This window comes from Populus trichocarpa, chromosome 12 (assembly GCF_000002775.5).
Source record: "Populus trichocarpa isolate Nisqually-1 chromosome 12, P.trichocarpa_v4.1, whole genome shotgun sequence".
NCBI lineage: Eukaryota > Viridiplantae > Streptophyta > Magnoliopsida > Malpighiales > Salicaceae > Populus > Populus trichocarpa.
In genome coordinates this window covers 2,807,759-2,830,181 of record NC_037296.2, presented here as the reverse complement: position 1 = coordinate 2,830,181, position 22,423 = coordinate 2,807,759, and the positions used below count along the sequence as shown (strand labels likewise).

Genomic DNA, 22,423 nt, shown 5'->3' with positions numbered 1-22,423 from the left:
AAGACAGAGTCATGGAAAGAGGGTACAGACTGCTGCTTGTGGGATGGGGTCACTTGTGACCTGAATACCGGGCATGTCACTGCACTGGACCTCTCTTGCAGCATGCTTTACGGCACCCTCCTTCCCAATAATTCTCTCTTCTCTCTCCATCATCTTCAACGCCTCGACCTCTCTTTCAATGATTTCAACACCTCCCATATTTCTTCTCGATTTGGCCAGTTCTCCAATCTAACACATCTTAACCTAAGTGGTTCAGATCTTGCAGGCCAAGTTCCGTCAGAAATCTCTCACCTCTCCAAAATGGTTTCTCTTGATCTCTCTTGGAACTACGATCTTGTGAGTGTAGAACCAATTTCTTTTGACAAGCTTGTTCGAAACCTAACCAAGCTTAGAGAACTCCATTTGAGTTGGGTAAACATGTCACTAGTTGTTCCCGATTCCTTGATGAATCTGTCTTCTTCTCTGTCATCACTCAAACTCGATGACTGTGGATTGCAAGGAAAACTCCCATCCTCAATGGGGAAATTTAAGCACCTGCAGTACTTGGATCTTGGATGGAACAGTCTTTCTGGTCCAATTCCATATGATTTTGATGAGTTGGTTTCATTTGATCTCTCTTGGAACAACTATTTGAATCTAGAACCAATTTCTTTTGACAATCTTGTTCGAAACCTAACCAAGCTTAGAGAACTCGATTTGAGTAGGGTAAACATGTCACTAGTTGTTCCCGATTCCTTGATGAATCTGTCTTCTTCTCTGTCATCGCTCAGACTCTATTCCTGTGGATTGCAAGGAAAACTCCCATCCTTAATGGGGAAATTTAAGCACCTGCAGTACTTGGATCTTGGAGGGAACAATCTTACTGGTCCAATTCCATATGGTCTTGAGCAACTCAGTGAGTTGGTTTCCCTTCATCTCTCTGGAAACTTCTATCTAAGTCCAGAACCAATTTCTTTTGACAAGATTGTTCAAAACCTAACCAAGCTAAGATATCTCGCTTTGGGTTATGTAAATATGTCTTTGGTTGCACCTAATTCCTTGACGAATCTGTCCTCTTCTTTGTCATCTCTTTCCCTTTGGGATTGTCGATTGCAGGGGAAATTCCCGGGTAACATCTTTCTCCTCCCAAACCTTGAAAGACTCTATTTGTCATACAACGAAGGCCTCACTGGCTCTTTTCCTTCGTCCAATTTGAGTAATGTCCTCTCTCGGTTGGGTCTTTCTAATACAAGAATTTCAGTTTATTTAGAAAACGACTTAATCAGTAATCTAAAGTCATTAGAATATATGTCTCTTAGTAATAGTACTATTATAAGGTCAGATTTATCATTGCTTGGTAATCTCACACAGCTCATTTTTTTAGACCTTTCAAGTAACAATTTGAACGGTCAGATCCCTTTATCATTTGAAAACCTTGTACAGCTTCGTTACTTGTATCTCTTTTCCAATAAATTTATGGGTCAAGTTCCAAATTTTTTGGGTAGGCTAGTCAATCTTTCAGATTTAGATTTATCAAATAATCAACTAGTAGGCCCTATCCATTCTCAATTAAATACCCTTTCAAATCTAGAGAGTCTAATTTTATATGGTAACTTGTTCAATGGAACAATACCATCCTTTTTGTTTGCTCTTCCTTCTTTACTTTATCTTGACCTTCATAACAATAATTTTATAGGCAATATAAGTGAACTCCAATACGATTCATTGTTATACCTTGATTTGAGCAATAACCACTTGCGTGGTCCAATCCCAAGTTCGATTTTCAAACAAGAGAACTTGACAGCCCTTATTCTTGCTTCCAATAGTGAATTGACAGGTGAGATTTCCTCTTCTATTTGCAAGCTGAGATTCCTTCAGGTCCTGGACTTGTCCAACAACAGCTTTAGGGGTTCTACACCACAATGTTTGGGGAACTTCAGCACCATGCTCTTAGTATTGCATCTAGGCATGAACAATCTTCAAGGCACTGTCCCTTCAACATTTTCAAAGGATAATGGCTTGGAATATCTCAACTTCAATGGAAATGAATTAGAAGGGAAAATACCACGGTCTATCATCAACTGCACAATGTTGGAAGTTTTTGATCTTGGCAACAATAAGATTGAGGATGCATTTCCCTACTTTCTAGAAACGCTTCCAAAGCTCCAAATTCTTGTCCTAAAATCCAATAAACTCCAAGGTTTTGTGAAGGGTCCGACTGCATATAATTCCTTCTCTAAATTACGGATTCTTGACATCTCTTACAACAATTTTAGTGGACCATTGCCAACTGGGTATTTCAATAGTCTTGAAGCAATGATGGCCTCGGATCAAAACATGATTTACCTTAACGCAACAAATTACACCAGCTATGTCTATTCCATAGAAATGACATGGAAAGGTGTAGAAATTGAGTTTCGAAAGATACAAAGTACAATTAGAATACTTGATTTGTCAAATAACAATTTCACTGGAGAGATTCCAAAGGTGATCGGAAAGCTTAAAGCACTCCACCAGCTCAACCTTTCTCATAATTCCCTTACAGGTCATATCCAATCATCATTAGGAAATTTGACCAATTTGGAATCATTAGATCTATCTTCAAATTTGCTTACCGGAAGGATTCCAACGCAGCTGGGGGGTCTGACATTTCTTGCAGTCCTAAACCTTTCACATAACCAGCTCGAGGGGCGTATACCAAGTGGAGAGCAGTTCAACACCTTTACTGCAACCTCATTTGAAGGAAACTTGGGTTTATGTGGATTTCAAGTACTAAAAGAATGCTACGGTGATGAGGCACCATCATTGCGGCCATCAAGCTTTGATGAAGGAGATGATTCAACATTGTTCGGAGATGGATTTGGACGGAAAGCTGTGACAATGGGGTATGGATGTGGGTTTGTGTTTGGAGTTGCTACGGGATACATCGTGTTTAGAACAAAAAAACCTTCATGGTTTTTTAGGATGGTTGAAGATATATGGAATCTCAAGAGCAAGAAAACAAAGAAGAATGTTGGCAGATGTGGTGCTAGAAGAAACTAGATAATGCAATTGATATTTTCAAGTAAGTTTTGCGAGCATTTGAGTTTTCAAATTTTATATTCACAGTTCTTGTTAGGCTATCTTTTCTCTACAATTTATTTGATCAGTGTTATCTTTCTAATTTTGCAGTACAAACAAGATATCATGTGGCAGATTCAGAGTATTGGATTCCCTTTACTTCTTTTTTTTTTCATCAAGGTTAATTGGGTGTTACTTCTATGAAAAAGATTCCATGTATGCAAGCAATAGTTTGTGTAAACCATAAAATCAGTTATGTTTTATAGAGTAATGAACATTTCCTTTCTTGGAGTATTTTAAATTTTATAAATAGATTTATAAGAATTAAAACAATTCTGTTCTCACAACAGCAGCAATATTTGCAAGCAAAATAGAGTAATTCTATAACTTGTAAGTCATAAATGACTATTAAAAAGTGTAAGAAACCCATATATCAACATGGACAAACAATGTTCCACAACTCTGACACAGAGCCAAAATCATCAACAAAATCAGTCAACATTGATGATTGGCAAGTTTATATCTAAAGCAAAAGAAAAGCAAGATAGGTATTAATACCACGTTAAGAGCAAATCTGCAATTCTGAGTTGCCTAAAAACAACATATTCTACTTAGAGCATTTCAGAATAGAAAAAACATTAAAATAATTTAAAATACAATTTCTCTTGGCCTCATATTAAGAGAAAACAAATGAATATTTCAAGGGTTCTGATTATCCAACTGAAGATTCAAGATTTGAGATACTACGAGTATAGAGAGCTCATGAGTTATGGCTTGAACCTGATAGTCATCTGACTACCTGGCCACCTAGGTGAATGTGAGCTTGAACTACTGTACTCATTTGCAGCAACCCTAGTCTTAGTTGCTGTGCCAAGAACTCTCTGCAAGTCTGACTGGGACAATGGCCTTGGTGCCTGAGAAAGAATCCCAATGAAGAAACTCAATAAAGAGTTAAAAAATCCACAACAATATCAAACAATGGAAAGATACAATCCTCCAGTTAATAATTTTTAACACCAATAGCTATCCCTTGTAGTTCATAACAACACTTTGTTTACTTTCTTCTAGTTCTCATGAGGAACCATACTATCTTCTATCCATTGCAATGGAAGTCATTGGTTTTGGATAGAGCACAACAGGCAACAATTACCAAAACTTTTCCATGACACCCTCAGGCATGCATGGGATTTCTATGCAAATATTACAAATCAATAAAAATACCTTGAAGAATTAGCTGCGATTATAACAAATCACAGGTGAGAACTATATTGTTCAATATGCTATAAAATAACTGATGGAAGCATGGAACAACACGATGATAAATATATACTTACACTAGATTTTGTTTCCCTTGTTCTCCTTATCCAATAAGTCCCTAATAGGAAAATAAGCTACTTTCTTGCAAGGTTCAAGAAAATCTGAACTAGTGTAGCCCTCACACAAACTTGCTATGTAGTCAAAGTCAATTTTGCTTTCGATTTTCTCCCCTTTTCAAAACGACCTTCAGGATCTCAGTCCTCTCTCTTTGATTAGGTATCCCAATTTCAAAGGCTGAGGAAGATGCTGAACGATTGCTTCATCGAGTTCTCAAGGTCGGTTGGTTGCAGCAAGTACCATCTCTTGTGCGTTCTCTGTAAGAATATTATCACTGAGTCCGCCCAGGCCAGGCCCATGAATAAATCACTTTCACAAATCTTACATAAAATACATTCTAGCAAGTCACTGTATAAAAAGACTACACAAATACAGGACTTGTTTCAAGAGTAAGAACAGACGATCTGTAGTAAACCCATTCCATAATGCCATGAACTTAGTCTTCATATTGGTTAATGCCTCATGGTCTCTAGTATGACGCTGCCCCAGAAAACTGTCAACTTCGTTACTTAATATAAAAGCAGACTGGAGTTTATAAGCCAGGCTAAAAACAACAGCACTGCAACAGCATAGAAGAGAATCAACAGCAATCAGATTATGAAAGCTTTGATAGGAGCGAAAAAGCAACTACTCAATTTTAGTTAATTACTTCTAAGTCTATTTCTAATCAGCACCGAACCAACAAGACTTGCATGGATTTAGATGCAGAAAAGAATGTAATGAGGGATGGTTTCAACACAAAGATGTAGTTGCAAAATACAGTAATGATCACTTTCACAATTGCAAGAAAGTATGCCATTCAGTTACTTTTGTTATATCCCTGATGCAAGATATATAGAAATACCACACAGCAACAAAAATACCAATATTTTGATCGTTTCGCAATCTCATTCATCAGAGTAAGATCCATTAGATAAGCAAGCTACAGTGCCCAATTTTTTAAAGTTAATAGAGCATCCAAAAAAATCTTGCTGCTAATACAGATCTTCAATAAGGACAAGTTAGGAATGTTCAATCTTAGTTAAGAATGTTCACAAAGTACTTCCTTGCTTCCATTATTAGAGTGAAACTAAATTTCACTCAACATAATCGATGGGTGACAGCAAGTTTTAGAATAACAAAGCAATAATTTTAAATCATCATTGTTCAATCTATACTCACCGAGCTTTTGTGCATCATCGAACCACTTGCTCATCAGATTGGAGATCCTCATATTTTTAAAATAACTCCAGACTCTCTGACAATAGCTTTTGCAAGCATGGTCTTCCCGGTGCCTAGAGGTCCATATAACAAAACCCCCTTTTATGGACCAAGAAGTTTCCCATGTGAGAAGAGCTCAGGTTTTTGTAGAGGAAGAATCACCAATTCATACAAAGCTTGCTTGATAGATTCCAATCCTCCAATTGACCCAAAAATAAAAATACACAATTGCAGCATATTGATAAACCATTAAACCGAACATAAATTCTAAAGCCTCTATTCCAATCAATTACATTTTCAACATGAGAACATGGCCACATTGGATAGTGTTTAGAAGATAGGCTTGATTGTTACAAAGCAGTTTAAATCTTCCACAAAGTAATCGCAATCAGAAGGTTTCATAATTGAAAAGTTGATTTTCAAATCCAAATTTCATCGGGTATAGAAAGAACTAATATATATATATATATTTTCTAGTTATAGCCATCATATTGGTTCAAGGCCTAGTCAGTCACGCAAAAGTCTATTACCGAACATAGCAGCCATCAGCATTCACATAGTATCATTTTCAAACAAAAAAGGTGGACTCGCAGAACTGTAACTACATGTGCCATTAGTATTCAGTTGACATTAGAAACTCTGATATTTATTGCATGGTAGCAGCCAACAAAGTATGGACAGCCTAGAAAACAAATGGCATGTTTGAAGACACCAGAAAATATTATAAATGTCTATGATTGTAAAAACAATGACAACAGTACTATGACACCAACCCAGAGGTCAACACAATAGTACAAAAGTTCTAATTTATCAAAAATGAACTTGGCCTCCAGTTTCCACCATCCCAAAACAATTCCATCCATCCAACAAAACTTGAAATTTAATCATATCCCATTCGGCATGAGCAATCACTCCCCAACATCCCAAAAACTGATCGAAGCACCTATCTTCACCAAAACACCCCGATTCCCCAATCACTGTTCCCTATAATAACCCACCAAACCACGTTGCAGTCTTAACCCCATGGTCCTCATCCCATTATCACACAAAATTCAAACTTCTTGCAAATAAATGACAATTCAAGCATGCTATAACATCAACCCAGAGGCCTATACTCTAGCGCTCCAGTACAAAAGCTCAATATACAACTCAATCAGAAATGAACTTAGTTTCTACCAACACAAAACAACTTCATTCATCCCAACAGAACTAGAAACTTAAACACTCCCTATTCAGCACAAGGAGTCACTCCTCCACGTTCCAAAAACAATAAACCAAAACAAACCCTATATTCCATTATAACCAAGATTCACAGAATCCTCCTAGATCTCCAAAAAAAAAAAACACAAAAAAATGCAAAAAAATAATTCCAAGCTTTTCAACAGAAACAGAAACTTTGACACACACACACACACACACACACCCCTAATAAGGGTTTGTTTGGATAAAGGGATGACCCAAACGCTTATCGATTTCCTTCTTATGTTCAAGGGCTTTCTTTGATGCTTCATGATTCGGGTCAGGTTTCCGGAGCCTAGCAAATAATACCAAACAACTTAAAGCTGCACTGGTTCTTACAAAAACTTGGTCTCTAACGAACCCCCCATTAATTTTTTATTTGTGTTTAAAGTACAATAATATCCTTTCCTTGGTGCTATTTTTGGGTGGCGTGTTGGGGTTTTGCAAATTTATGTGCTGGTGGACCTGGTAGTGGTGGTTAGGGTTTGGGCTGTAATTAGTGGTTAAGGTTGGCCTGGAAAAGAACAGGCTAGATTTTAGGGTGAAGCCTTATTAAAGCTAAGTCCTCTTTCTATTTCCAGGTTTAATGAAGTTTCTTTAAATGCCCAGTGATGAAATAATAATAACAATAACAATAATAATAATATGAAAAGAAATAATACAAGGCCAGATTTAATTTTAATAAAAGAGGCTATATTTTCCAAATCCAATTAAATGTATATTATTTACAGTACCAGAAAATTTTCTAGAATTCCATAGAAATCAGATTATAAATAATAAAAAATAAAAATCACAATTAACTTTCCAAGAGGTTTTGGGAATGAACTCACACTTTTCTATTTTCTTTGAACAACTTGATCTCAAGAAAAAAAAAACAAGTATTAGACCCATTTATCATTCATCTAACATTTGTTTATTAATATTCACACAAGGAAACAAGGCAATGTTGGTTAGTATTTTATTATAGTTTTTTAGATATAAAAGAAATCAATCTCTAGAATAATTCTAGAATGAATTTATGTAATTTTAAAACAAGAAGGTATATGGAGACATATTTCATTTGGCCCCGCTATCTCTATTTTTTTTACAAGCATAATATGCATGCTTGAATATTTATACAATTACCCAAAACATTAATTGCCTTAACGACATTATTATGTCCCGAGATATAAATTACTATTCATTATAATAGTATAATTATTATTTTGTTCCTTGGTCATTTTATCTTTTGTCTTTGCTTCGAGAGTAAGGTGGTTTTTTCACCATGATGTAATGTCTTTTAAGAATTGTACATGGTTATTTTGGTAATTGCGTTTTTTAATTCATAGAAAAATTACTAATACAACTCTTGAATAAAATAATTCAATGCTTTCTGCACAAGGGCATTTTTGTATTTTTATATTTTATAGAAAAATTAAATTACTACATTGCCCTTACAATTTGAGTTTTTTAACCTTGGTTTCAGGGACTTCGTTGTAGTTCACAATGGTTTGTTTGTTAATATTGTTTAGTCCAAAAGACATTTTCAATTTTTTCACAAAAAAAAACGTATAAAATAAAACAACAGCTGACACGTGCTTCGTGCGAGTTAGTCGCTCCACCACCTTCTGGCGACACGTGCGGCTGGCTCAGGCAATTGTAACCGTGATTCCACCGTATCATTTGATTCATCCCGGCATCCTCTTTCTCTTTGGATGGCGCATGTATGGTGGTTCAGCGTGATTTGGCTTGAAATTACTTTTATTTTTCTTCTTTCTTTTCCTTTTCTTTCTTTCTCAAATTGCGTGCTGGCCATGAAAAAATTCATATCAGCCCTTCATTTTATTTCTTCTTTTGATTCAGTCTCTCTTCTCTTATTTGTAATTGTTGTATTTACATTTATTATTTCTAATTAGATTTTATTCTTGATTTTATCCCTGGTCATTTGATTTTTTGATTTTTTTTTTCAAATTTAGTCCTCATTATTTTAATTTCTATTTGTTTTGTTTTTAATCATTTTCTTGATTGATTTACTCTTTTCCAATCCCACCCCTAAGTATTTATTTTTCTTTAATTTTCATGTCAAATTTGGTCTTAATTTTTTTAATTGCTATTTTAAAATCATTTTCTTAATGGATTTGTTTTTTTTTCAATTTCATCCCTAAACATTTAATTTGATTTGATTTTTACCTAAACATTTAATTTCATTTAATTTTTTATGTCAAATTTAGTTCTGATTTTTTTAATTGCTATTTTTTTTTGTTTTGCAATGTTTTTTTTATTGACGTTTTTTTCTCAATTTCATCCTTCAATATTTGTTTGATTAAGAATCTTGCTTTTTTTTTTCAAGTATGCCTTTGATAAGGTCATGTAAGTCTCATGATCCAGGTAATAGTTCTGGAGGATTAGCCCAATTTGAAAAAAAAATTAATATATTTGTTGTTAGTGTTTTTTTTTTATTCATAGAGTCATCTCAATTTCATGTCCTAGACCATGTGTTTGATTTGTTGACTCGAGTTGGCTGTGGAGTTCGCTCGAGACTTTTTTTGTTATTTTTTTTTGCTTTGATAAGTTTTTTAAATTTATATTTTTAAATTAACTTGTAATAAACTTATTAATAGAACCCGAATCTAGGGTTTCATAGGTTGCAAGATTTTTAAGATTTGACCATGTTAAGAATGTTGTCCAGGTTTACTTGGTTTTTACAGATGTTTACATTTTCACCCCCTATGATTTTTTAATCTTTATAATTTGGTCCTTATTATTTTAATTGATGTTTATTTTATTTGGGATTATTTTTTTATTTTTTCATTAAATTGCATCATTCTTGGGTTTTTTCTATCAAATTTTATCTTCATTCTTTATGTTTTTTTGCAAGTTTTTTTACTAATACTTTTCTACTGATCTCATCATTTGAAATTAAATTGGTTGAAAAATATGCTTCTTGATTGAATTTAGGTAAAAAATTTCAAGAGATGCGACTTTTAGAGATTAAACCAGGTTTAAGAGATTTGCTATGTTTTTTTTTCCTTTTCCTATATTGATGTTGTCTTATTTTTTATCTTTTTTTTTTAACTTTTTTTTATATTGTTTTGGTTTAATTCTCTATTTTAATTTTATTTTTGTTTGATTCTATTGGATTAGCCCTCAATATTTTTTTTTTATATTTCACCCCCACTATTTTTAAGTCTATAAATATTCTATTATATTACAAATAATTTTCAATTTCACCCCCTATAATTTTTTAATCTTTCAATTTTGATCCTAATTTTTTTAATTGAAATTTTTTTGTTTGCGATAATTGTGATAATTCTAGCATAGGTTTGCTTGATTTTTTTATCCCTTTTTTTTAGCCAATATTTTTTGTTTTTTGTTTTTTTTAAAAATTGACTCTTTTTTTTTCTTTTTTTTCTAGTTAGGTTAGCATTGGGTTGTTTGATAATCCAAATAAGTTTAGGTGTGGTTTTTTTTTTGTCAGTTTATTTGTTGTTATTGTTTTTTTGTAAATATTTAAATTATCAATTTAACTAATGACTTGAGACTTGGAAATTTTTTAACCTATCATTTTTTTTATATTAAAAAAAATTATTCGACCTGCAGCAACGCATGAACAACATATGCGGTTATAGACTAATGAGATATAATCCACACTCTTTATTTAATATATTGATACGAAATACAGAGGTTTGAAATGTATAGTTATATTTATTCACGCAATGCATGATTCACTCTATTTTTATTTTTATTTTGTTAAAACAAGAATGGTATAGCAAATTAATCATGATTTGTTTTTTTAAAGCAGGGCATGTAATTAATGCTTTTAACATGAAAGAAATCAAGAATGCTCCTTCTTTTAAATTTTATCACTAATTAATCCACAATATAATTGATTCTCGAATTTAATTTGAAGTTGGAAACCACAATAAATAAATAGCTTACTCACCATATGCAGTAACCTAATTTTAAATGCAAAGGCCTTCAGCTTACTCACCATATGCAGTAACCTAACTTTTTACATTACATGTAACATGTAATTGAAGAATTAGGGTTCTTCATTACCTCCACAAGTCCAACTCCACTCAACCATTCTTTGTTTTTAAAAAAGCTTATAATATTTTTTTAAAAAAAAACTGCTAAGTGCTAATCAATGTTTCTTAAGTAAAACATGAAATCATGTTCTTAACATGAAACTAATTATGAGTTGGAATCATGTTATTAACGCATTATAATTAGCTTATAATGCGTTAATTTCATTTTAAACGACATGATCTTCATCCTCAAGAGACAAATAATTTGTCAACATAGATATCTATTCGTCCAAAGTAAACTCTCACAGGCTTAGTTTTATTGGTAAATATTAAGTATCCTCCATTTTTTATATTTTAATGCTCGAATTGTTCCGATAAAATAATTAATTTCTTGAAAAATATATAAGTCCGAACATGCATGAAATTTTTTAGGTGCAATCAAAAGCTTATCCAAACATCCTATTGTAAAAAAATAATGTTATATGAACATCACTAAAGCTGATTTGAAGATATTGATCATGTTATTAATTTTTTTAACAAAGTAATCCAATCGAACCCACCTAGAATTAAAACTATAACTCACCGTCCCTTTCAAAATTGAGTTCCGATAAAAGGTAAAAACAAAGTGCAATGGATGAAAAGAAGGTGCAAAATTGAAACTCACCGTCCCTTTCAAAATTGAGTTCTTACTCCCAAAAGGTAAGTAAATGTAAAATGACGTAATTTATTAAAAAAATTGAGTTTATAATCTAGTTGATTCAGTTAAAATCTAAGTTAATTTTTTAAAAATTAAAATAATATTATTTTAATTAAAAAAGCTTAATTCGTGATCTAAATTTTTTACAGAGTTTTAATAACCAAGAAGTTGAATTTTGATGTCCAGATGTAACTTCAACATTTTCTCTGCTTCATATCCACAAAACTTGGGTAAGAGAAAAACAAATATCACAAACATTTCTTACCCATAATGAAGTAACTTTTTTTTCTCTAGAAAATGCCAAAGAACTCTCTTCATTTTATTTATGTCAAGTAGTTAATCAAATCAAACCGCACTTTGATGCATGCACATTTATGCTTGCGTTAGGCTCTGTGGTCAACCTGCTTTTCATCGAATTTCAAATTTTTTTTTTTTAGCTAAAATTGAGTGCGGTTTGTATTTTTTGGATCGTTTTGATGTGCTGATATCAAAAATAATTTTTAAAAAATAAAAAGACATCATTGGCATGTATTTCGGCACGAAAAGCTATTTGAAAAGCAACCACTACCAAATAATGCGCACATTCTTTGATTTATATTCAATACTTAATCATCATTCATAGCAGAAATAATTTGAGGGATTCCAAGGACGATTGTGGTGTTTGTCTTGGAATGATTTCTCGATGACTTTTTTGGTGCAAAAGGGATTCCAAGGACGATTGTGCTGCTATGAGGATGACGAAAGGGAGGGTTCCCCTTTTGCCCGTAACTATCAATCTTGACTCGATCGGCTCCCATTAAGAGATAGATATATACTCACGCTAAGTGATTCCCTTGTTAGCAAAATTAATTAGATGATAATTTTATCACTTTCAATCCCACAAACAAAGTGATCACAGTAGAAAACAGTTGAATTAATTAGAAAATCTACCCTTTGAAATAAATGGTTTTTTTTTTTAAACTAAGAGATAAATAATAGTGATTTTTTTTTTCATTTTCATAGGAATAATAAATTATTGCATCCGATTAAAAAATTAGATGAGGAATTATTACATTCCAAGTTTGAAAATAGGAATAATAAAATCACTTGAAAATTCAATAATTCGTTTGTATTTTTGTTTTCATTTATTTTGACGCAGAGGAAATGTGTGTGTTTTTTTCTTAAATTTAAATTACATGAAATAAATCAATCATATTATAAATTCTTGTGTAGTTTATTCCATCTATCAATCATATTATAAATTCTCTAATTTACTGAAAAAATTTATTATAGATATTAAACTCATCCTGCTGTCGTCTGTTTTTCTTGGAGAGTTCAACTTAGAGGCTGGCCCTTGCCCATGTGTTGATTTGAATGTTTTGTTGTCTTTCTGAAGGAAACTATATGCTCTTGCATCTACTTGTATTGATTGATGGAGACTTGTTAGTAGTTGACTTAGGAAGTTGGATTCTTCGGGTGCTTTTTGAAGCTGTGGTCGATCGAAAGAAGAAGAGGAGCAAGAAAAAGGAGGAGCCTTATAAGGTAATATAATTCATGACGATTTGTTTTTATTCTTTTTTTTTTTTTTTTGTAGTTTGATCAGATTCTCTTGATGTGTGTTTAGCTTCTATAAATCATTCAATTGGATTCAAGAAGAAAGAGATTTGGTTCGTTGATTGTATTAGTGAGAAGATTGTGATGAATATGAACAATGAATAATTTGCGTCCTCACGCTAAGTGATTCCCATTTTAACATGCTTCGTATAGATAATAGAGATATAAATAATAGTGATTTTTTTTTCATTTTCATAGGAATAATAAATTATTGCATCATAGATGAGGAATTATTATATTTCGAAGTCTGAAAATAGAAAAAAATAAAATTACTTAGGAATTCAATAATTAATTTGTATTTTTTTTCATTTATTTTGAGGCAGAGGAAATATATGTTTTTTTAATTTAAATTATATGAAGCGAATCAATCATATTATAAATTCTTGAGTAGTTTATTCTATTTACCAATCGAGTAATTTTTGCTGACCCACTCTAATTTACTACATTGTTTCCTATATTATAGAATATATAATATTAAAGTCAGCTTGATTTAGTTGGTTAATTAAATATGATATTAAACTCCGAAAAAGTTTTCCACCATTTCTTAGGCCCACCCCACCATCCACATGATCTGAACGTGGAAGAAATGAAAGAGATTGAGAGGGTTGGGGGAGAGGGCATGGAAGAAGTTAGAGATGAGCCAGAGGATATCAAGAGGATTGCTCCGTGGACTAAACAGATTACAGTTAGGGGAATTGTTGCTAGCATATATACAGTGTTACAGTCATGAAGCTGAATCTCACCACTGGTCTAGTCCCAAATCTAAATGTCTCTGCTGCTATTCGTGCATTTGTGTTCCTCAGAACATGGACTAAGCTCCTCTCAAAGGCTGGAATTGTAACCAGTCCCTTTACCCGACAAGAGAATACCATAGTTCAAACTTGTGCTGTTGCTTGTTATAGCGTTGCTGTTGGAGGTTTGAGACTTTGATCTCATGTAATCACAACATACCACCATTGTCATATTTATGTTCTTGCCAAGCGGACTAGCTATTTGATGGAAAAAGACACAACTTGATCTCGATTAATGCATTATCCTCTCCTAGTTCCAAGGATTAAACTGTTATTGGCATTTAATTCTTCTAAAATACCAATCCACCATTTCTCACTCCTCCTCCTTCTCTTTTAATTCACTCATTCTTCTAAATCTTACTATTTTTTTTCTTTGTAATTGTAATCACTTTTATACAGTTTTCTATCAACGGGTCATAAGAAGCACTTCTTCATCCTTGAAACCTAGCTAGGGGACCAGAGCCTTTGCATAAATTTCTTTTTTATTTGAGTTAATTATAACTTAATCCTAGCTGGTACGTAGTTAATTTTGCAAACTATACATTTGATCTTTATAATTTTAATTGTATTTATGACTTAATTATTTTTTATTATTTGTCAAATGAGTGGATTTAGCCCATACTATGATTGAACCGTCAATACCAAACTTTAGATTTTCTATATTTTGATGGAGGTTGCATGGCATTACGTAATATATAATATGGCACGGCATAGGGATCCTTTCATTAATCTGATTTTTTTCACTTTCATCCATTATGTATTGTACTAATTAGTTCATCATCATCAGAGAGCAATGGACTCCAAGCATTTAATTATCATTTATAAAGTTTATAAATATATATACACAATTAATATTATTTTAAAAACATGACATGGCATATGATCCACTTAAAAATATTTCTTACAATATAGAGAAATCTAATGAAAGATAAAATAAATTGTAAGGAAAACCAAACTTCAAAGATGCAATGATACCAAGAAAAACCAGGCATAGATCAGGGGTAGAAGTCTCCCAGAACAGTTGTCATCAGACGAGACACAAAGGAAGTTATAATTAGAGCACAAATTGCACGTACGTAGACTTGCCGGAAAAATGTCAATTTTGGAAATTAATATTGCGGTGTTTCCAACATTCTTGCATAGTCAACAATGGAAATATTTGCAATTGAATAATTCAACCTGCAGTTCCATATTCAGAACCACTTTCTGGCTGCGAAGACTTGGAGGTCAAGGAGGAAAAGGACAGACCAGATGAAGATTGGTTTTCCCATGTTGATGCTGAGAAAGAAAGATCTTTTAGGCGTCCACTAACTTGGAAATTAATTTTGCCGTGTTTCCAACACTCTTGTATAGTCAACAAAGGGACCTAATTGTACGGAAATATTTGCAATTGATCAATAATTCAACCTGCAGTTCCATATGCAGAACCACTTACTGGTTGCGAAGACTTGGAGGTCAAGGAGGAAAAGGACAGCCCAGATGAAGATCTTTCCGGTAATCTTGAGGGCAAGAACCTTGGAACTCCAATCTTTGTCAGTTTTAGTAGGCTGCTCTGTTTTCCTGTAATGGTTCAGTAATGTTATTCCTAAACTTTCACTAAATATTTTCTTTAATTTCCGGTACGCTGCTCTGAAATTCCTTCAAGTCTAACCCGTAAAATAATAAATATACTGTATTTATGTTACCATTAATATTTTATAATGGATATTTATCTCTTATTAATATTATACAATAAATATTTATTTTTCATTTAATATTATGTAAGAGATATTTATTTTTTATCATTGCTATAAAAAAGAAATGACTCTTTAGTCCCTCCATTTCAGTAAAATAACAAAGTTCAAGGGTTATAAATACTCCTTGAACCATCAAGGTAAAGGGTTTATAATTTTCATCATTTACTGCATATATATTTTTTAATTATTTGTTTATATAATCTCATAGTTAAATTATTTTTTTATTTAAAATAGAAAAAGGAAAAATAAAAAATAAAAAATGAAAGCATATAAATTGAAAGATTGATAAGAAAGAAAAGTATTTAAAAAAAATATTACTGAAATAAGCATATTAAAATTGGTCAAATAACTATTTAATTACTTTTAATACTAAAATGATTAGTTAATTAAGAAAAAATAGCAACCCTAAAACACTATTTAATTCTTTTAGAAAATCAATATTTTCGTGTTTTTATTCTTAAAGCATGCTAGTACGGTAGAAATTGTTTTTTAAAGTGTTTTTTATTTAAAAATATATTAAAATAATATTTTTGTTTTTTTTTTATTTTTTTAAAATTATTTTTGATAAAAAAAATCAACATTCTTGTATTGCTAACATATTTTTACATTGTTTTAATACAATGATGTCAAGAACACAGTTAACGTACGCTAGACGAGCTACAAAGGAAGTTCTAATTAGCGCATAGACTTGCTGCACATCACTCACAGACTTGATCTCAACAAAAATGTTAATTTTGGAAATTAATTAATATTGCCGTGTTTCCAACACTCAGTGCTCCTGTTTAGTCACCAATCCTTGCGAGGAAATATTCGCAATTGAATAATTCAACCCTCAGTTCCATATTCAGCACCACAAGAAGATCAGACAATATCTATATATCCAAGTTCCGAAGACTTTTCTGGACCATTGCCTATTGCTTTCTGACCTTGATATAAAATTGACACTTCACCACTTCTACCTTGAACAGGAGAGTCCCAATTTTACTGCAAGATCGGTTAGTACACTACAACAGCTAAGCACTGCACCGCACGCCTTCAGATTTTTCTAAATACTAACACAAAAAACAAAACGAAGGTGGATGTTGTATATGTAACGGCAGATTTTTTTTTTTTTAGATTAACGTGGATGTAACGACAGATTTTTATTTTTTTTAGATTAACGGCAGATTTATCCAGCAAAAATCTGTACCAAGGGTTGCATTGTTGTCTTTTGTTGGCATGGAGTTTTATAGAAGACGAGGACGAGTTACATATCTTTTGTTCCCATCAGACGAGCTGCAAAGGAAGAGCACAAACTGTATCTATTAGCACATATTCATTGCTATTTTCTAAGCTATGAAATGCTGCTTCTTCTTCTGGGAAACATATAAATTGTTTAACCCTTCAAGTAAACAGTCCCCTGTTCTTGTTAATTAATAATAGCAATAATAATCTATCAGTACATGCGAAGGGGGGGTCCAATTAGTATTAAGTTTATAAGACAGCAAGGAATAATAGCGGGGTAGATGTCCCCGAGAACAGCTGCCATCAGACGAGCTGCAAAGGAAGTTCTAATTAGAGCATCAACTGTATCTGTTAGCTCAAAGACTTGCTGCCAAAATGTCAATTTTGGAAATTAATACTGCCGTGTTTCCAACGCTCACTCTTGTGTGGAAATACTTGCAAGTGAACCTTCAGTATATTCAGCACCACATGAAGAGTGGACAATATCTATATCCAAGTTCCGAAGACTTGGAAGTGAAGGACAGAACAAATGAAGATTGGTTCTCCCTTGTTGATGCTGAAAGAGAAAGACCTTCGAGGACGACCAATCCCACAGCATCTTGAGGGCAAGAACCTTCAAACTCCAATCTCCATTGTTTGTCAGTTTTCTAGCAACTGTTCAACAAAGCTATTGCCAAAACGTGTTGACTGGTGTACAAGAAATTCAACAAATATAAACGGAATTACCGATAGTTTTTTTTTCATCGGTATTTTGCGGTGATATTCACCGAAGAAATTTTTCCATCGCTAACTCCGTCGGTATATACTGACAGAAACACTCTGTCGGTAAATACTGAGGGAATCCCATACAGAAAATGAAGAATTAAAAAAAAACAAGTTGTGCAATGATGTGTAAGTTTTTGTGGACGAGTTTACCGATGGAATTACAATCGGATTCAAATCGGGTTGTCCGTATAGTGACGTGTCAAAAACACCGACAGAATTACAACAGGAGTGACAAACAAAATAATTTTGTCAATAATTCCATCGGTAATAGTTAATATATGACCTGACCATCGACCCTCCCCTATTTATCCTTCTTCTCCCCCCTACATCCAAACCCCCCCACCAAATTCTAGTACTAGCAACGTGCATGGAGTTATAAATGACAACAATAATCATTACAGGAATATGGTTATGAATGCAATGAGAATGAATCAAGGTAATGCCAGTCAATGTCCAATTGTAGAAGAAGAACCTAATGTAGACGCGGCCAGGTTTTTTGATTTGTTGAAAGATTCTAACGAACCATTATGGGATGGCTGCACGAATCATAGTAAATTATCGGTTGTTGCATAGTTGTTCACCATCAAGTCGGATTGTGGGTTGAGTGAGGCCGGTTATGACAGAATTATCGAATGGACGAGAAGTATTTTACCTGAAAAGAATAAGCTAAAAGAGAACTTATATGCTGCTAAGTCCATGATAAAACCTCTCGGTTTAGGATACCAGAAAATTCACATGTTCCCTAACTTCTGCATGTTGTCCTACCTTGAAAATGTTGAGCTAATCGAGTGCATAAGATGTGGGCATTCCCATTACAAACCCAGAACGAGCATGGAAAAGACTCTCGTGGCATATAAAAAACTTCGATATTTCCCAATCACACCTAGATTGCAGAGGTTATTCATGTCACCAAGGACTGTTAAGCACATGACATGACACCAATCACATGATGCGGTTGATGGAATGATGGTGCTTCATTCTAACGATGAAGCATGAAAACACTTTAACAGTGTACATCATCACTTTTCAGCTGAATCAAGGATTAAGTTGTGCACAGATGAATTCAACCCATTTGAGTCATTTGCTACTCCTTATTCTTGTTGGCCGGTCATACTCACGGTTTACAACTTGCCACTGGAAATGTATATGAGGTTGAAGTTCATGTTTTTATCTACGGTGATACCTAGTCCGAACAGTCCGGACTGGAATATAGATGTTTGTCTTCGACTATTAATTGATGAGTTGACGCTATTGTGGTCCTCCAGAGCTTTGACTTATGATATATCGAGAAAACAAAATTATCTTATGAGGGCAGCTTTGATATGAACTATCAATGATTTCCCAGCTTATGGAATGTTTTATGGTTGGAGCACACATGGAAAACTAGAATGTCCATACTGCATGGAAAACAACAAGGCATTCACGCTAACAAACGAAGGTAAAGCTTTTTTTTTTACTACCACTGTCATTTTTTGCCAACGAATCATAGATATAGAAAGAACATAAACGATTTCTTTGTTGGCAGAGTTGAAAAGGATGTTGCACCTCTGTGTCTTTTTGGTGAAGAATTGCATGACATTGTATCATAGTACGGTGACATTGTGTTTGGTTTTCATTCTGGTAAGCAGAAGTTTCCTGCTTTTGGTTTGACCCACAATTGGGTAAAACAAAGTATTTTCTAAGAGCTTCCTTATTGGAAGACTAATCTCCTCCACCATAACCTTGACCTCATGAACATAGAAAAGAATGTTTCTAAGAACATTTTCAACACTGTCATGGATGTGAAGGGGAAGACAAAAGACAACATCAAGGCTAGAATGGATATAACATTGTTTTCTAACCATAAAAATATAGAGTTGGTTTTTTATGGGTCACGGGTCGCAAAACCCAGAGCAAGCTTTGTGTTAAAGAAAAATGCATAACTACTAGTCTACCATTGGCTTAAGAGTCTGTGTTTTCCCGATGGACATGCCTTGAACATATCAAGGTTAGTTAATCTAGAGGAATGCAGATTGTATGAAATGAAGAGCCTTGACTACCACGTGTTTATGCAAACACTCATTCCATTAGCTTATCATGATTTGTTGCCAAAGGGGATATGAGATGCACTCACAGAGATTAGTCATTTCTTTAGAGATATATGTTGCAGCAAGTTGCAAACAAATCACATTGAACGACTTGAAAGGAATATCATCAAGACAATATACAAACTTGAGATGATATTCCCTCCATCATTTTTTGACTCGATGGAGCATCTACCCATACATTTACCGTATGAGGTAAAAGTTAAAGGACCAGTCCAGTATAGATGGATGTATCCATTCGAAATGTTAGATATTATAGATGCAATGTAATTCATAAAGTATTTTCATTGTTTTTCTTAATTGAAAAACATATGTTTAATTCCATACAGGTACTTGTTCAATCTTAAGAAAAAGGTTAAGAACAAGGCACATGTTGAGGCTTCGATATGTGAGGCCTATATCGTTGAGGAGATCTCAATATTTATCTCGTACTATTTTGAACCTCATTTAAGAACAAGAATCAACCGCGTTCCATAGCATGATGATAGTGGTGAAGTGCCTTCTAGTGGGAACTTATCAATATTCTACAATCCTGAACGACCCACACCTAAAAATGTCGTAAGGGGAAGATATTTGTTTGAAATAAAGTTCAAACAAGCAAATAATTATTTTCTATTTAATTGTGATGAGCTGAGACCTTTTATTCAGTAAGTATATGTACTACTTAAACTTTGTTAAAAATACACTATTTATATATTGTAATATCATAAACTCATAAAATTTTGAAAACTTTGTAGGCAACATTAACAATATTTACTGTCCAATAACTCACAGTTAACCGAATCCCAAATCTTTCGATTACAAGATGAACAATTTGCCACGTGGTTCAAAACACATGTAAGTACTATCACAAACTCATTATCTCTGGCAAGTTACTATATTGTTGAGGAGATGTCAACATTTATATCATACTATTTCGAGCCTCATCTGAGAACGAGAATCCACCGCGTTTCACAACATGATGGTGGTGGTAAAGTGTCTTCGAGTGGAAACTTATCAGTATTCTCCAATTCTGAACAACCCATATCTAAAAATATTGTAAGGGGAAGATATTTATCTAAAATAAAATTCACACAAGCACATAATTATGTGTTATTTAACTGTGATGAACTGAGACCTTTTATTCAGTAAGTATATATACTACTTAAACTTTGTTGTAAATGGACTGTTTATCTATTGCAATATCACAAACTCATACATTTTCTAAAAACCTCGTAGGTAACATCGATAATATTTAATGTTTAATAACTCACAGCTAATAGAATCCTAAATCTTTTGATTGCAAGATGAACAATTTGCCACGTGGTTCAAAACACATGTAAGTATTATCACAAACTCATCATGTATCATTGTACTTAATTTCATTACAGAATTCTCATTTATTGTTCATTGTTGTACTTTATGTACAAGGTTTATCAATTAGGAAGCAATGTTCGTGCTTCATGGTCTTTACTAAGCCTGGGTCATGAACGAAAAGTGAAGTGTTACAACATGTATTTTGTCAATGGCTATATGTTTTATACTGAATAATACGAGCATGGAAGAAAGACATATAACAATGGTGTTTGTGTTAAGGGATCGACTAGTAGTGAGTTTGAAGTTGACTATTATGGTAAATTAGAAGAGGTCGTTGAACTGCAATATCATAACAAACATAATAGAGTGTTTTTATTCAAATGCTATTGGTATGACACCACTGACAGGGGAATCAGAATAGATCCCCACTATGGTCTGGTCAAAATTAACTCAAAAGCTAGACTCCATAATGTAAACGATGCATTTGTTTTCACCAAGCAATGCCAACAAATTTATTACACATACACCTCTTCCTTTAGAAATGATCGTTTAAGAGTTGATTGATTATCCATTTTAAAAACAAAACTCATTGGTCGTGTAGAGGTTGTTCAGAATGAGAATAAAGACACAAGTGTGGGAGATGATGTCTTTCATGTGAGTGAGTTGGTTGAATCATATCGAGTTGCTCCATCGATTGACTTAGAAGAAAATTCAAATTTTCACGTCTTCGATAATAGTCTCGTTGATGTTGACGTTGAGGGGTTGAATGTTGTTCTGAGCTCCAATGGACAAGCACAAATCTATGAAGATGATGATACCAATGTCATCAACGTTGAAGATTACGGTGGAGCTGATGACGACTCAATTAAAGAAGAAGAAGAAGAAGATAATTCTAACTAACTATCAAAACATGAAAGTGTAATACAACTTTTTAGAATGTAATATTTATGGATGCATAAATATTTATTTCATAATTCATCTGTAAACTATTGTTATCGTGTTGGGCGTGCAATTTTCAATTTAAGTATTGCAGGGAGGCTAGACATGAAAAAAAACAAAACCTACCATTCATTGTGTACATCACCGATGGAAACTATTCACACTCTGAATAGGTGAACAATTCCCACATCACCGATGGAAACACTAACGATTTCTTGTTAGTCGGTGTTTTACAGAGGCGATGGGAACTGTTCACACATCACCGATGGAAACACCGACGGTTTTTTATTCATCGATGTTATCTAAAGGCAATGGTAATTTGTTCACCTCTTATGTTGGTGCTGTCAATTAAAGTCCTTTGAGTCAGTTGCATGTTACCGAGGGAATTACCAATGACCTGCCAACGGAATGTGAATTCCAAAGCGCGGGTAATGAATGC

At 33.4% G+C, this 22,423-nt stretch overlaps 1 protein-coding gene across 1 annotated transcript in view; it reads left to right on the top strand.

Annotated features, from left to right (window-relative positions):
* The window catches only part of LOC127904104 (receptor-like protein 6), a 46,312-nt gene that overhangs the window by 15,411 nt on the left and 8,478 nt on the right, over positions 1 to 22,423 (top strand). Inside the window, exon 2 of the mRNA XM_052446055.1 lies at positions 169 to 534. Coding sequence (XP_052302015.1) covers positions 169 to 534 — 366 coding nt within the window. The remainder of the gene's footprint in view (positions 1 to 168; positions 535 to 22,423) is intronic.